Source organism: Dreissena polymorpha, chromosome 6 (genome assembly GCF_020536995.1).
Source record: "Dreissena polymorpha isolate Duluth1 chromosome 6, UMN_Dpol_1.0, whole genome shotgun sequence".
NCBI lineage: Eukaryota > Metazoa > Mollusca > Bivalvia > Myida > Dreissenidae > Dreissena > Dreissena polymorpha.
This window is the reverse complement of record NC_068360.1, coordinates 25,179,193-25,195,996: the sequence shown is the minus strand read 5'-3', so window position 1 is coordinate 25,195,996 and position 16,804 is coordinate 25,179,193. Positions and strand designations below refer to the sequence as shown.

Here is a 16,804-nt window from a genome sequence, read left to right as displayed (position 1 = left end):
CATCATCATCATCATCATCATCATCATCATCATCATCATCATCACCATCATCATCATCATCATCGTAATTATCGTCATCATCGTCGTCGTCGTCATCATCACCGTCATCATCATCATCATCATCATCATCATCATCATCATCATCATCATCATCATCATCATCATCATCATCATCATCATCATCATCATCATCATCATCATCATCATCATCATTATCATCATCATCACCACCACCATCATCATCATCATCATCATCAAGAATCAACGTAAACTGTTTGTTTACTATTTTATTTAACAAATATGTCATATAAAAAACAAAGATGTTATGACAGTTGAAAGACAGATCGAGTTATTCATGAATGTTTTTCATAATCGTATGTTCGATTATACAGTTCAAACAAACATTACTTGGACACGTTGTATGTTTAGTTTTGCGTAGCATAACTGACAAACTGAAACACATTGACCTTAAATTTGGAAAAACTATTCATATATAATATTGAATGATACGTTGTTGTCAATGTTTTTATGTTTCTTAATACGGGTATGGTGTAAATATGTTGAATTGTGCATTTCAACTGATCTATAAATTTGGCGCAGAGCTGTTTATGCACCCTCGCCCTCCTCCTCTTCGAACTCTCCCTCCTCCTCGGCGGTGGCGTCCTGGTACTGCTGGTACTCTGACACCAAGTCGTTCATGTTCGACTCGGCCTCGGTGAACTCCATCTCGTCCATGCCCTCGCCGGTGTACCAGTGGAGGAAAGCCTTACGACGGAACATAGCGGTAAACTGTTCGGAGATGCGCTTGAAAAGTTCCTGGATGGCGGTGCTGTTTCCGACGAAGGTGGCGGACATCTTGAGACCACGTGGTGGGATGTCGCAGACGGCGGTCTTCACGTTGTTGGGAATCCATTCGACGAAGTAGCTGCTGTTTTTATTCTGAACGTTCAACATCTGTTCGTCGACCTCCTTCATGGACATGCGTCCACGGAACAAGGCGGCAACGGTGAGGTACCTGCCGTGACGCGGGTCGCAGGCAGCCATCATGTTCTTGGCGTCGAACATCTGCTGAGTGAGCTCGGGGACGGTGAGAGCCCTGTACTGCTGGCTACCACGAGATGTAAGAGGAGCGAAGCCAGGCATGAAGAAATGGAGACGTGGGAAGGGGACCATGTTGACAGCCAGTTTTCGGAGATCGGCGTTCAGCTGACCGGGGAATCGGAGACAGGTGGTAACACCGGACATGGTGGCAGAGACGAGATGGTTCAGGTCACCGTATGTGGGGGTGGTGAGCTTCAGGGTCCTGAAGCAGATGTCGTACAGAGCCTCGTTGTCGATGCAATAGGTCTCGTCGGTGTTCTCAACGAGCTGGTGGACTGACAGAGTTGCGTTGTATGGCTCGACGACGGTGTCGGATACCTTCGGTGATGGCACAACTGAGAAAGTGTTCATGATACGGTCGGGGTACTCTTCACGGATCTTGCTAATGAGCAGTGTTCCCATGCCAGATCCGGTACCGCCACCCAGGGAGTGTGTGAGCTGAAATCCCTGAAGGCAGTCGCATGACTCGGCCTCCTTGCGGACGACATCCAGGACGGAGTCGACTAGCTCGGCGCCTTCTGTGTAGTGACCCTTTGCCCAGTTGTTTCCGGCACCACTCTGGCCGAACACGAAATTGTCCGGTCGAAAGATCTGACCGAAGGGGCCGGACCTCACGGAGTCCATTGTTCCGGGCTCGAGATCTACCAGGATGGCACGTGGGACGTATTTGCCGCCGGTGGCCTCATTGTAGTAGACGTTGATTCTCTCGAGCTGGAGGTCGGAGTCCCCGTGGTAGGTTCCGGTAGGGTCAATACCGTGCTCGTCGGAGATCACCTCCCAGAACTGAAAGTATAGTAAAGATTTGATTAATGATGTGCCATGTAAGTAAATGCCTATAATATATTATCTATATTTCAGAGGGTAAAATAGGGGCGCGCAGGTGCAGGGTCAGCAGTTGCCGCGGCGCCAATATTCTGTTAGCTTAAAAACGTAATATCTTTCAGAATAATTACATATTGTCTGAGAATGTTAAGAAAATATATCAGAGGCTTTAATTAAGTTTGGGCCGCGGCTACAATCGACACTTGACCGCAATCGTAAAAAATAAACAAGTACACCAGAACACAACATGTCGTTTAGCTTAAAATGATTCGCGAGCTATTTAACTTTAGCTTCAAGCTTCAACTTTAAAGATTTCGAGCTTCGTTTTGTTATTGTGTATGGAAAAATTGTAGGGTCTCTCGGCTGAAGATAGGGGTTAACAGTGTGGTTGTGGGGGAGGGGAGGGGTAGCCGATCGACTGTGATTTGAAATAGGTGACCTATTTATTCGTTCGTCCGCGTGCCATACCCAGATTTGAGACGTTGCTAAGGACAGTCGTTCTAATAAACAAAATACCTTAAGCAGCAAATTGTGTAAATCTATACGTGTTATGGCCACCACCAAATAATAGCAAACGTGACCCGTATCTAAAACAATCACAGATCAGCGTGTTTTTAATATTTCATTATAAATTTTCGCTCCATATTCATGTGCACTCAGCCGCTGCCAAAACGGCTTTGACATGCCAATCAAGTTAGCGTCGGCTTAACCAGAAAACAAAGAAGTTAATAGCACAATTATTTCAAGCATTAGAAAGCGAAATTCGATACAATACAAGCTTTCATTCATTGAATTCAAACGTGTATACATGTCTGGTAATTAAACACTTTGCTGATTTGAAGGAACTTTACAAGTAGTACTTTAGTAAAGAGTATATGGACTTTTTAGCTAAAAAAATACTGACATTTTATTGAAAAAATCGTTTAAAATGAATTTATCTGTCAACTGCATGTACGAGTATTTAAAAACATATCGATACACATCTTAAACAGATTATTTTTTTAATTGGTAATCAAAAATAAATCCTTAAGTAAATTGTTATTTCTTATGAAACGCTTGAATATTTTCCATAATGTATAACGCCATAGTTGTCATTTTAAAACTGTTTCATCAATTAAAACACCGCACACTTATTATTATTATTATTTTGTACATCTAAATTAATTATATTTGTCATGTTCTATCTAGAATTATAAACAACCAAATTTAATTTTTAAACTACGATAATTAAGCGTCATATTAAAAAGCGAACTATAAATAACAAAATACAAGAGCTAATTAGATCTATCACGTTTTGCAGGGAAAAAAAATAATAATTGTAATTATCAAATTGATATTTATCTAATAAAAAACATATTTGATAAAAACAACAATCACAAAGTAATTTATTTCAATGTCCTTAAAGCCGTAGCAAAAAGATAAACATTCACCAAACAAATAAAAAATATACACAACGCCAATAAAGTTTACCACCGAAACAACAAGTAATTAAACAAATGCAAGCTTTAGCTTTAATGTTTTAACATTATTGATATAAACAACAAGTGCACGGTAAATATACCCACACCAAACAAATCAAATAAAAAACAAAAAGACACGGCACCCAATTAAGTGAATCACAGATACAACAAATCCTTGAATAATACAACAAAAGCAAGCCTTACCTTAGCTCCGATCTGGTTGCCACATTGGCCGGCCTGGATGTGTACAATCTCACGCATCTTGCCGTATTTCTATATTCTACAAAAGCCTTCGACCAAACTCACTCTTCGACGGCGGGCCGCTTTGTGAGGCTCTATGCCATGCAGTGTCTTATATTAATGTTCGGGGCTTTGTTTTATTGTGTTGCCACGGTGGTGTCTATAGTTAAACCGTCACGTGACTCAAAATATTTAATTTCAATCCAAGGCGTTTGTGTACACAATACTACAAACACTTTCTTTTGTTTTACTCTTTTGAGTAATCGGGCACTTGCGCGGATTGGTACAATACCAATTGTAATCGTTTGAAAAGCGGTGTTTTTATCCTCTGGACTTATCTAGAATAGAGAAGATTAATCTAAGAGACTATTGAACATATTTTCCATTTAAATGGGCAGAAAAAAAGAAATAATCGTTAATTAATAGTGTCCATCGTGGCTACAACGTACACGATGAAATTTGTTTTTCTCAATACATGTACGGTATATAACAAAACTGACACACTTTATGTTTATGTCAGATTTGATGTGCTTTTTTAAATACAATTCCATGAAAACATTATCAACATGTTCTCTTTTCGACAAACTTAAGGTCCTTTATAAAATGTCATTGACGCTGGATATAAAAATTACAGTAACATAACTGCATATCGGGCAAACGGTTGTTAGTGTTTGTAACGCAAGTATAAGAAGCAACGATAAGTGTCAGCGTGTAAGGCTTCATAGGTGCTGAAAAATGAACCAAATATCTCTTGAAATTATCATAATGCATATCGCATTTCAGTACGCCGCACTGGAATGCGATACAGTGTAATAGTTTACTATATACTTCTCAAAGCAATTGATTACGTTAGTAATACATGATATGTTAGTATACAGAGTTTTCAGTCAACGCTTTTGATAGATCATATACTAGTATACGTCCTATACGCACCTGCTTATTTAGCTATTGTTCCTTATTTTCTATTTATACAACGGAATACCGGTAGATTGTGTTTGACGATTAATTTAGCTTCAACAATTGTGAAATACACACTTCTACCAATTGTTCCATTTTCAACTCAATTATTTGAAAAATCATGCCTTTTTGTGTAAAATAATATATTATATTGGAAATATGCCAACAAAGCACCTGCCTGCAAGAAAGGTGACCGGCATGCAGAGGAGAATTGCCGCCCTTTTTCCCTTACAATTATCACCTCCAAACTCCTCGAGCGTATTATCTGCTACCATATAATAAACCACATCGACAAATACAAAGTTCTCACCTCAATAAATCACCGCTTTCATTCTGGATATTCCTGTGAAACATAACTGGTAGTACCAACTCACGATCTTCTTTACTATTATGGCAAACACGTTGAAACCATCATTCAAGACTTCAGCAAGGCCTTCGACATGGTCTCACATCGATGCTTACTACTGACACTCGAGAACTACGGAATCCGAGGTAACCTCTCAGCCTTTGGTAACCTCTGGATCTCAAACTTCCTCACCCGCCGAGAAATGTGCGTGGTTGTTGACGGGGGTATATCACAAGTACCAGTAGGCTTCGGAGTTTCTCAATGGGCATTGCTAGGACCATTCGTATTAATGTGTCTCATAAACGACCTGGCGCAGATGGTTAAGTCACAGATCCGACTTTTTGCAGATGACTGTCTTCTCCACAGGTCTATCACATCATTCAAAGACCATAAAATCATCCAGAATGACCTGTTCAACCTCAAAAATAACCCTACCTTGGTATTATTTTCTCAGAAGACATGGAATGGAAGACCTTTATCACTAATAGTAAAAAGCGAGTCAACTCTGGTCTTGAATTTCTCAGAAGAAACCTCTGACACCGTGTAAACCCAACCAGTGTAAACTGCCGAAAAAAATGCCCACCTCGCACTTATCTGATCCAAGCATGAAGCATTATGCTTGTGTTGTATGAAAACGTTCCACCAAATAGATATCGACCGTCTAGAGCGTGTCCAGCAAAGTTCATAACGTGAGACTATTTTTTCAGACAACCTGGTTGTGTCTCCTACTTGTTACAACAGTTGGACCGCCCACCACTCCAAGACAGACGACGTGCCCACAGATTGACGCTCTTGTACAAGGTATGTGAAAGGGCACGTACTACCAATTTCCATGGATCAATAACGCCAGCTACTATGGCCTAAACTTACAATTAAGGCAAAGAAATACGAGGACTATATCCATGGAAACAGTGTGTGCAATCAAATGAACACTAATTCCCAGCGCTTCCAACAAATTCGAGCAAAAACTGTTACCTTTACAACTCTTTCCTTCATAGAACTGTCCCAAAGTTGAACACACTGAGTTATCTATTTTGAATTTTACAACCAAATACATTTTCAAATCCAGTGTATTCAAACATCAATAGCGTCAATTTGCACACTCTCCACCGTCGAGTAAAATCCAAACGTGGTATTTTTGACGTATTCATCCGGATCCAGATAAAATACCTATATCCGTTTTTTTTTTATTAACGCCATTAGACCAAAACGGGTTTTACGAGTTGCAAAACTTGTCTTAGAGATTTTTGTTTTATTATAAAATTAATCGCGTAAAAGTTGGTTACGGAGTGTAGTATACAGGAGATGCCCCGTTCCAGAGAGACGAACCTCGGTCTCTCAGTGACGCTCGATTGGTCATTGTCGGCTCGGGTACTACTTAAATGTACCCCGGATACTCTTAAGTACACTTAAATGTACCCCGGGTACGGGAAATATACTGAAACGCACCCAGAAATTCTAACGCTAAATTGGTATCTAAGACGAACCGAGTAACGCTGCAACTCTCTTTAAAGTCTAATTAGACAGTGGTTCGATGTAGTACGGGATTTATAATAATTTACCGCGCATGCGTGGTTAATCTCAAAATCCAAAATGGAGGACGAGTAGTCAAATAATAAAAAAAATACAGCGTTTTGTTAAATATTTGTATGTTTCTTTAGATTGCATGCATTTAGATAGTGTTAGCATGTTTAATAGAGCTACTTATTATTATTGGTATCATGCAAACGGTGATTTTAAATTCATTATGGCTAAATTACCCGCAAAATGTGCGAAACTTTTGTCTCGAGAATCTGAAAAAGCTGTTTCGTATCGATTGCAGGCATTTTAAGCAGTTATAATTAAATTTTGACACAAAATATTGGTATGCATTAATTTTATCTCTAGAATTTGATCATGTGGCCCGAACTTCTCGACATGACTCGGGAGGAGTGTAAGAGAGTGCTTCGCAGAGTGGAGCTGGAGGCCTATTCGTCTGTTGTGTCGGCTTTCCGTGCTCAGGGGGACCTCAATAAAGAGAAGAAGAAGATGCTATATGATCTGCAACACTTTTTAAGGTGATTTTTATTTCCTGTTCAGTGATGAAGTTCACCAATATTGTCCTCATTATCCCCACGCATTTTCAAAAGCATGGAGATATTGTGGTTATCTTCGCCGTCCGTCCTGGCCACTATCTCCTCCTACACTATAAGCACTAGAACCTTGAAACTTACACATATAGTAGCTATGAGCATATGTGCGACCCTGCACTATTTTGAATTTTGATCTGACCCCTGGGTCAAAAGTTATGGGGGTTGGGGTGGGGCAGGGTCAGAGATTTTCACTCAGGCCATCCTTAAAAATTCTTTTGTTTGGCATAACCCGACCGACTCACTAAAATCGTCCGGAATGAATTTTTTTGTTACTTTCCAAAAAAACAATTTTTTTGCTCGCTGAAAAAAAAATCGCTAAATTTTTCCTTTCCGCTTTTTATCCTTTAGTCAAAATTTGAAACAAAGACACCTGAAAAAGTTTAAGTTTATTTTGTTAGAAACACAAATTTTTAAATAACAGCTAAAATCTACACAAGTTGTTGTAGGACTTTTTTTTGTTAATTGAGACACGATTTCCAAAACTAAAAAAAAAGAAACAGATTTTTGACAATAACTACAAAAAAAACCAGGATTGCTGTGCCAAGTAAATCAAGCTTAATACGAAATGTTCAAACAACAGCTTTGAGACACCGTCCAATAAGCCAAACAAGAAGGATAAAATATCCTATTTGCGTCATTTAATTGAATGCTCTTTCAAGGATATCTAGAATAGCAATGAACAAAACCCATAACGGTATTTATTTGAGTCACCTATTTATTTGACATATGTATATGTGATTAATTAGACTTTCAATACAATTTAACCGCTCCTGTTTTTCTTGTATCCCTTTAATTAAAATACGCTGCTGTCATTCAGGATAGTTTGGGAGTAAAAACAAACAAATAAATTAATTATCACCGTTCAATTCAATTCGGCAATCGGCAGAGATGTGTAATATTATCGCCATATAACTAATTATTTAATTATCACTCTTTAATTCAGATCGGTAAATATTCGGTAGAATTATAAAAAGTAGTCAGCTTAGAAATATTTATTGACAGGTCACGTTTTTGTTTCATTTGCTTATCTCTTTTTACGACTTTCCGACGGGTCGCTATTTTGGAGGCAGACGGCGATATTAAATGTGTATTCAAATTCAGGGGTTTTTTTTACTAAGAAAGTGACGCCGATATTCGGCGTCTTCCCCTACCAGAATTTTTCCCCTTAAAATACAATTTCCCCACCAAAAATATCATTTTTCACCAAAATATAATATTTTCTCTCAAAGAAATGTTTATTTTTCCTTGGGGCATTCGACAATTATCCAATTTGCACTATGTACAACGAATTCGCGCTCTCTCTCTCCAGACGAACACACAACATCTGGGAATCCCAGTTAATCTAAATATAGCTCTTAAATACCGTCATGTAAACTGGGCAACTAATCGTAATAATCATGTGACTATTTTACTGGATACCGGTCTTGCGCGAGAAGGGTGTTTCGTCAATTAATTACCGGAAACCAGTCGAATTTTCATCCGGGCTATGTGCAAGCCGAGGTATAAACGTGAAAACAGAAAAAAATGTCTCACAATAAGCGTTCTTACTCAAACAAAATAAAACATTCGAACTCGGAAGATACTGAACGCATCGAGGCATTTTTTAAGAAAGAATCATCGAAAACCGTTATAACCCAGCAGGATTCCGAGGTAATCAACATCGAACATTGTGAAAGTGAAAGTAGACAATCGGCAGCTGCCGCTCCTTTCCCTTCCAATACTGTAGCAAATCAAGATCGTCAACCCATTCATCATGAAATTGAAATCACAAAATTGACATCGTCCCCCGGCCCCAGTACAAAAATATAGTTGAAAACATTTCCCATTATTAGATCTACACCTGCAACTTTATTAAGGACTTTGACTTTAATACCTGTTAAATGTGTTTAAGAACAAAAAGGACAGAGACAAGTCTCTTTTGATGAGTTATAGACATTGAAATGAACAGTTTTTATTTTTCCCCCTAATATCTCTCTTTCGCACTCTTTTTTTCCCCTTTCACCCAGCGTCCAGCGTCTTCCCCTTTCTCTAAAAAAAAACCCTGAAATTACACAACATTTGCGCATGAATGACCCAATATTATTCGATAGCTCCACCCGTCCTCACGTTTCATTCGTCAACGTCATGTCATGTGTAAGCAAGCTCAATGCTGATTGGCCAGCTACCATTTGCACTTCATTAACAATAAAGTAAAAAAGATGTCTAATCGGGTACAGACCGGGTTTCGTTAACTGTTCGAATTGCGAACACGTTCATTGAAACAAAGAGACAAATATAGAAAACCAGTCCGGATTAAAATGGCGGATGTTTTCAACGAAATTTTACTAGATATTCTCAATTAAGATTTTTCTTGTGCCAAATTCTCAATATTTTTGCAAATGACTCAAATGGCGAATGACAGCGCGAGCATTGCGAATGTGTTATTATTGGAATAAATGCTCACTATTACAGGGCTCGCGCTGTTGTTCGCCATTTGCGAAAGTATAGCGAATTTGGCTCAAGAAAAATATAATTTGCGAATATGCTTAAATGTCATTAAATTTCATTGAAAACATCCGCCATTTTAATCCGGAGTGTTTTTTAAAACTATTTTTCTGTTTGTTTCCATGAACAATTTGAAGCGCATATGGTAGCTGGCCAATCAACATTGAGTTCGCTATCGGGTAATATTGGGTCATTTATGCGCAGATAATGGAATACACAGTTGATAATGTCGTCTGCTTACAATATAACGGCTGATGGCAAAAGTCGTATAAAAAATAAGCAAATGAAAAGAAGCGTAACACTCAATAAATTATTTTTAAGCTGATCACTTTACAAATTTCTACCGACTATCGATCTGAATTAAAGGATGATAGTTAAATAATTAGTTACATGTCGAAGATGTTGCACCTTTCTGTTCTTGATTGAAATTAAAATGTTATAATTACTTTGTTGTTTTTTTACTCACAAACTTTGCTATTGTAATGTAATTTGTCAACCAAATAGTATATTAATTACGTATTTGCTAGGTTACTTGTTTTCATTTTCTGTTGTCAAACGATATGCACATTTTATTTCATGTGCAAAATGCGTACAATTTTTCGCACTGTAGTTTACAGATAAAGTATTTTTCGTCGATTATATTATATTTTCGAAGTTCTTTATAGAAAAAATAGACTTACGAATACAAGTGCGGTGATATGGAGGTGCAGAAAAATCTTTTCCGGAGGCAGAAGACTTGGAGCTTTATTTGATAAATAACTTTCAGTTTGGTATATGTCGGAGGTCAATGTCAAAAACAAAATTACTAAAAAAAAAAAAATCCCTATCAACTACCCACCAAAATTTACATGGGTCGGGTTATGCCAAACAAACAGTTTTTTAAGGATGACCTCATTTGTATGCCCCTGGTATGGTGCATTCACTGCATTGGCCATGACTTTTGCAATATTGAAGATAGCAACTTGATATTTGGCATGCATGTGTATCTCATGGAGCTGCACATTTGAAGTGGTGAAAGGTCAAGGTCATCCATCTAGGTCAAAGGTCAAACAAACAAATCCAAGAGAAGTAATAAGTTTTAAAGGGAGGTAAGTAATGAACCTGCCAAAGGATTATTTTTTTTAAATAAATCAAAGCGGCGCAGGAGGGGGCATTGTGTTTCTGACAAACACATCTCTTGTTTTATGTTATTTTACATTACCTTCTTCATTTCTACACTGATTCACTTCCAATTGATACTGAACATCTCTTATGACAATACGGTCAATCTTAACTATGCAGGGCGCCATTACCAATCCTGGGATGCCCCCTGGGTCAAACATGCTGCGTGGGGATAGGCGTCGGCCTCTGCCATGCCATTTCTAGTTCTTCTTATTTTTGATGAAATTTTTATTCAAATTAAATGACTCTGTTCACTTCTAAGTTTCGGAACAACAATGACACTCAATTACATACATGTACATGAATTCTTTACATTAATTTGTTTTAGGCCAAATAAGAGGCTAATCATTGTGTTGTGCTCCAGTTAGGTTTTGAAAGGGCATGGTGGTTTTTGATCCAAGGGCACTTTATCCCGCATGGTCATATTTTCCGTGTTGTATATTTTCAGTATAGCATGTATTATTTTTCTATTTTATGTATCATATTACATTTATTTTCATTCAAAACATTCTTTTTCTTATTAATAAACTTAATCTGTTATATTTTTGTTTCTGTTGAACATCCACAGTATTTCAACTGAAAGACATAGAGCTGAAGTAAGGAGGGCAGTCAATGATGAGAAGCTGGCAACAATTGCTGATAAGTAAGTTCAAGACTAAGACAAGCAGATGTTTAAATATACTGTTACATTACAATACATATGAGCGGTGCTCTGTGAAAAGGGGGTTTAATGCAGTCCGCACAGGCTAATCAGGGACGACACTTTCCGCCTAAACTAGAGTTTTACTTAGAAGAGACTGTCTTTAAACGAAAAATATCATGAAAGCGGAAAGTGTTGTCCCTGATTAGCCTGTGCCGACTATACAGGCTCATCTGGGATAATACTTTACGCACATGCATTAAACCCCCTTTTCACAAAGCGTGGCTCATATATCATCCTTACAAACTTAATATATATTTACTATTTAGTTGTTATGTGGTCATATTTCCAATGGAAAAAATAATATTTTTATTGCAATTCAAGCATCAAATTTGCAATAGATTGTTTGACTTTCAGATATTTAGGAAAAGAGTGGTTAAGTATAGAAATAAGAAATAGAAATAAGAAGTTTGAAATAATAATATTGATTTAACAAGTTATGTAAAAACAGTTTGAGATCTGATTTCAAGATGTAACATATTGGACACGAACTGTCACCATTCATAAAAAATAATGATTGTCTGAATGAAAATTGTATAGGTTTGTGCCTTTTTTAAGTTTTATATCCAAGAAATAACCTTTATTGATATTATTGAAATAAAGGTAAGTAGCCCAAGATTTTTTTGGTAGAGTGATGGAAACAGGAACTCATGGGCACTATGAAAGGTATACCTTTTTTGTCCAGAATCCGCTTATATTTGTTACAAATTTTGTACTAACAGGGTAGAACTTGGTAGTTTTATGATATTTATCAACAAGTTTTATGTTAATCTTATCAAATATGGCCACAACATTTTCAAATACATTCATGAAATTTATATTTTACATGTTTTTACGCCCCCTTTCGAAGAAAAGGGGGCATATAGTGATCGGACTGTCCGTCTGTCCATCTGTCCGTCTTTCCGTCACACTTTGCGTTTAGGTTTTGAAAAATGCTCATAACTTCTATGTCCCTTGAGATATAACCTTCACATTTGGTATGCATGTGTATATGGACAAGGCCTTTCCATCTGCTCAAACTTTTTTACCCCTGTGACCAGATAAGATGCGTATCTGCGTATTTACGCATTGAAAAATTTAAAAAACGCATTAAAAATCAGCCAGGTACGTAACATTACGCAATAAAAATCTTGGCACATATTTTAAATCTATTAAAGTATTTTAAAGAAAGTCTGTTCATATCATCACTTTAACTTTTTTCCTTTGCATCTATTTATATAAATAACCAATAATAATATTTCAAGATTAAACACGCCATGTAGTATATCAGTTATCTGTGTAAATAGAAAATACCCCTCAATATTCCCAAGTATCCTTTATGGATGAAACAAAGGAGTAATATACCCTTTTGACTAAATCCTCATCTGGAGCTCTGCCTGTGACCTTGACCTTGAACTTAGGGTAGGCGTTAAGGTTTCCAAATCTGCGTTTAGGTTTCGAAAAATGATCATAACTTCTATGTCCCTTGAGATATAACCTTCATATTTGGTATGCATGTGTATATGGACAAGGCCTTTTCATACGCACACAATTTTTAACCCCTTGTGACCTTTACCTTGAAGTTAGGGTCCACGTTTAGGTTTCGAAATCTGCGTTTAGGTTTCGAAAAATGTTCATAACTTCTTTGTCCATTGAGATAAAGCCTTCATATTTGGTATGCATGTGTATATGGACAAGGCCTTTCCATACTCGCACAAATTTTGACCCCTTTGGCCTTGAACTTAGGGTCTGCGTTTAGGTTTCAAAATCTGTGTTTAGGTTTTGAAAAATGCTCATAACTTCTATATCCCTTGAGATATAACCTCGTATTTGGTATGCATGTTTATATGGACAAGGCCTTTTCATACGCACACAAATTTTGACCCCTGTGACCTTGACCATGAACTTAGGGTTTGCTTTTAGGTTTCAAAATCTGTGTTTAGGTATCGAAAAATGCTATAACTTCTATCAAAGCGTTTATAGGGGGCGTATGTCATCCTATGGTGACAGCTCTTGTTTTGGGATGTAATTAAAAAGTGCTGGACAGAAAAACCGGGCTCATTTAATGAATACTTTTGCAATATTAAAGATAGCAACTTGATATTTGGCATGCATGTGTATCTCATGGAGCTGCACATTTTGAGTGGTGAAAGGTCAAGGTCATCCTTCAAGGTCTAAGGTCAAATATATAGCTTCAAAGCGGCACAAAAGGGGACATAGTGTTTTTGACAAACACATATCTTGTTATGATTAGTATCATCTGTTTAATGTAAGATTTAAACAAAGTTATTCCAAAGTTATAAATCAAGAAATAGTTTTTTTCACAATTGAAAGTAAATTGACACTAATTTGTATAATTCCATCTTTCATTGATATCAGCCATATTCCCAAACTTGTGAGAAAAAGCCCTGCTACATTCATCTGGATTGTGCTATAAAAGAAAAAAGAAATTGGTAAATTTGTTAAGTGTGCAAAAACTAGTCTAATTATTCTAGTGCTGCAACAATACGCCAAAAACTGTATTGCAATATATTGTCAGTTCAAAAACCCGTACTGCAATACATGTATATTGCAATATATTGCTAACTTGTACCAGAATTTTAACTCGCCAGCTAATCACCAAAACCAACTAAATTACATGAACATAACCTTTGTACTATATGTTTAGGTTCTAGTTATATCCTATTGGCAATTCTAGCCTATTTTACAAAATGTTTTATAAACACAATTACCCTGGTAACTCTTTTTATGGCTTTTCAAAGCATTTTGTTATGAAAGATTAGTATTGTCATTTTGGCAATTGGATATTCCCATTAAACATTAAACACACATGTTGTGCAATTGTGTACTGTATACTGTATAGTGTATACAATAAATCTCTGGGACATTAACATTAATTGATTATAAATATGCTACAAGTATTAATTACATCAATTAACATTTTTATTATGTAATTAATTGTGTTTTTCTCCGTATTTCCACAAGCTTATTCCTAAATTTAACAGTATGACATGCAAAAGCAGATCTTGCAGACTCCCATGTAACAAGGCTACTCCGTATTATAGACTTTTAGAATGCTATTTGTACTTAACAATTTATTTTTACTAAACACCGATTTGTTTTGGTTACAATACACTAAATCATTGTGTATACCTCCGTGGTCCATTTGAAAATAGTGCCCATTTCTAAAGAGTTCCTTTTCTCTTCTTGAATAAAAGCCATTTAACAATGTGAGACATGTCTTTTGTGGTTATTTGTAACATCCTGTATTTGTCTGGAGTAAGTTGATGCCTTGGAATGGAAGCTAACGTAAAAGATGAACTTTTGGGGGTGTCTTTTCTATTGTGTGGGGCTTTTGTCGAAATTACGCTTCCGAAATACGTTTTTCTATGGTGGGCGCATTCGACAGCGATTTACTTTCTTAGAAGTTTCGAGACGGTATGTTTATGATTTCAATTATTGGAAGAGGACAGATTCATCTTTAAAATGATACCAGGTTCGGAAAAATTGATACATCGGAAAGGCAAGAAAAATGTCTTTCGGATGGCTTTTCTGGACGAAATGTGGATGAATTTTTGTATAATTTTCGTACCGGTATGATGAAAATCGTATCGCAATACAATATGCGTATTGCGATATATACCGATATATCGGTATATTGTTGCAGCACTAAATTATTCAAATGTTTTTATTAAAATCACAGTTTTTAAGTTACTTCTCTTACATGGGACTTCACTTTCCCCTGGTTCTGAATAATATTCTTAATGTGACATTTGTTATCCATGTATACCTTTAATTGTTATAATTTTCAGTATGTCCCCTTCCAACAGTACACAGGAGTGGTTGATTGAAGGTCGCAGGCTTGTCCCTTTGATGCCAAGGCTTGTTCCACAGACTGCGTTCACTGTTACAGCTAACCAGGTTGCTAATATCCAGGCAGAGAAGAACGCGTCCCTTCCCAGCCCTTCAAATACTGGCTTAAGGGAAAACATACGTACGTAACAAATAGAACTCGTCTATTTTTTTATTGTCTCATTTTGTTCATAGCATCAGATAATTCTTGTCTTTAACTGTGTGTGTTTCTTTTGCCAATTGCTGAGAAATTAATCATTTTAGTGTATAATACTACTGTGAAACCATTTATTTTCGACAGCACAAAATTTCGTCATTTATATAAAAATGTAGATTTCGTCAGCACTTAAATTCGCCGATTTCTGATTTTGAATTTTAAAAAAATGCGTCAGTCAATATCCCATATGTGTGTAATACATATTCGTGATCAATCGAAGTTGCGAAAAAATCGTGGTGCAAATGTGGGAACACACTTGAGAATCACTGCAGGAGGTGGGGCCTGTTTGTCACATGCCAATTAACTAGTCTTTTGTTATCAAAGGACAGTAATGGACCCTCTTAATGTATGTCATTCACACGTTCATTGTTATGATTAGCGGACAAGTGGGATCGAATAACCGTTAACGAGTGTTTGTAACAACGAAGCCAATTGCCAATTAGTCTTATTCTATTATTATAATTGCCATACTGAAACCGTTTTAAGTGTGTGTTTTTTCAAATAAAATGCTTTTTTATTCTGATATCAACATTAAAATTATAAACTCTATGTGTGTGTTTGTTCTTAAAAAGTAAACTACCGGTATATAAATCAATAATGTCAATAATTTCATAATAAATAAATTGATACATATAAAATAGTAATAAGTGTGGTTAAACGCAAACAATCAAACAACAAACAGCAATTAAAATATTCTTTATTAATTTGTGATAAATACGCATGTTGATCACACATCGTCATCTTTTCATTTGGTTTATTGTCTTTCATCGGCATTCGCTGCGTGATGGCTAATATGTAACACCCCTGAATAACACAATGTACCTAATGGGTAATAAAGTTATAAACAATTAGCGCTAATTCATTACCATTCTACTTAAACAAAGTCAACGCATTCGATACAGCTGAACTGCACACGCGTTTTAAAGAAGTGTAACGTGTCAGTTAAGTACCTTGTGTAATCTACATCCCTTTGTGTCAAAACCGGATTAATCTTGATTACGAAACGTAGTGAATGTGTGCATGGATTATGTTGGAATCTAATGCCTCATGTCTACGGTAAAGTTTTAAAATATTGTTCAACTTAGTGTTTGTTTTTGTTCAAACATAGAGCATGATTGTTCGTTAGGATCTTAAATTTGCCAATCGGTCGACTGACGAAATTTATGAAAATTAATGCCTGACGATTAATAATGGTTTCACAGTATTAGTCTGGTGACACTATTTGTTGAACATGTTGAAAGTAAATGTGTTTGTAAGTTAAGAGTTCTGTAAAATTGCTGTAAGGGGTGTTTATTATCAAAATGAAACATATTTCTTGTTAGCTCACCTGAGCGATAGCTCGAGGTGAGCTAT

At 36.7% G+C, this 16,804-nt stretch overlaps 2 protein-coding genes across 24 annotated transcripts in view; one reads left to right on the top strand and one right to left on the bottom strand.

Moving 5' to 3' along the window:
- Positions 1–461: 461 nt before the first annotated feature.
- Positions 462–3,742, bottom strand: LOC127833570 (tubulin beta-4B chain-like). Its single transcript, XM_052358898.1, has 2 exons — positions 3,588–3,742; positions 462–1,884 (listed from the first exon to the last, which is right to left on the bottom strand). The coding sequence occupies exons 1-2, from the start codon at positions 3,642–3,644 to the stop codon at positions 607–609; spliced, it is 1,335 nt and encodes a 444-aa protein (XP_052214858.1). The 5' UTR covers positions 3,645–3,742; the 3' UTR covers positions 462–606.
- Positions 3,743–6,495: 2,753 nt separating this feature from the next.
- The window catches only part of LOC127833567 (BRCA2-interacting transcriptional repressor EMSY-like), a 49,392-nt gene continuing 39,083 nt past the window's right edge, over positions 6,496–16,804 (top strand). For all 23 annotated transcript variants that reach the window (XR_008027488.1, XR_008027486.1, XR_008027481.1 and 20 more), the window contains exons 1-4: positions 6,496–6,573; positions 6,814–6,983; positions 11,272–11,346; positions 15,195–15,376. Coding sequence is in view for 12 of the 23 variants with exons in the window: in XM_052358877.1 (XP_052214837.1) it covers positions 6,823–6,983; positions 11,272–11,346; positions 15,195–15,376 (418 nt within the window). In the remaining 11 variants the exon portion in view is untranslated. The remainder of the gene's footprint in view (positions 6,574–6,813; positions 6,984–11,271; positions 11,347–15,194; positions 15,377–16,804) is intronic.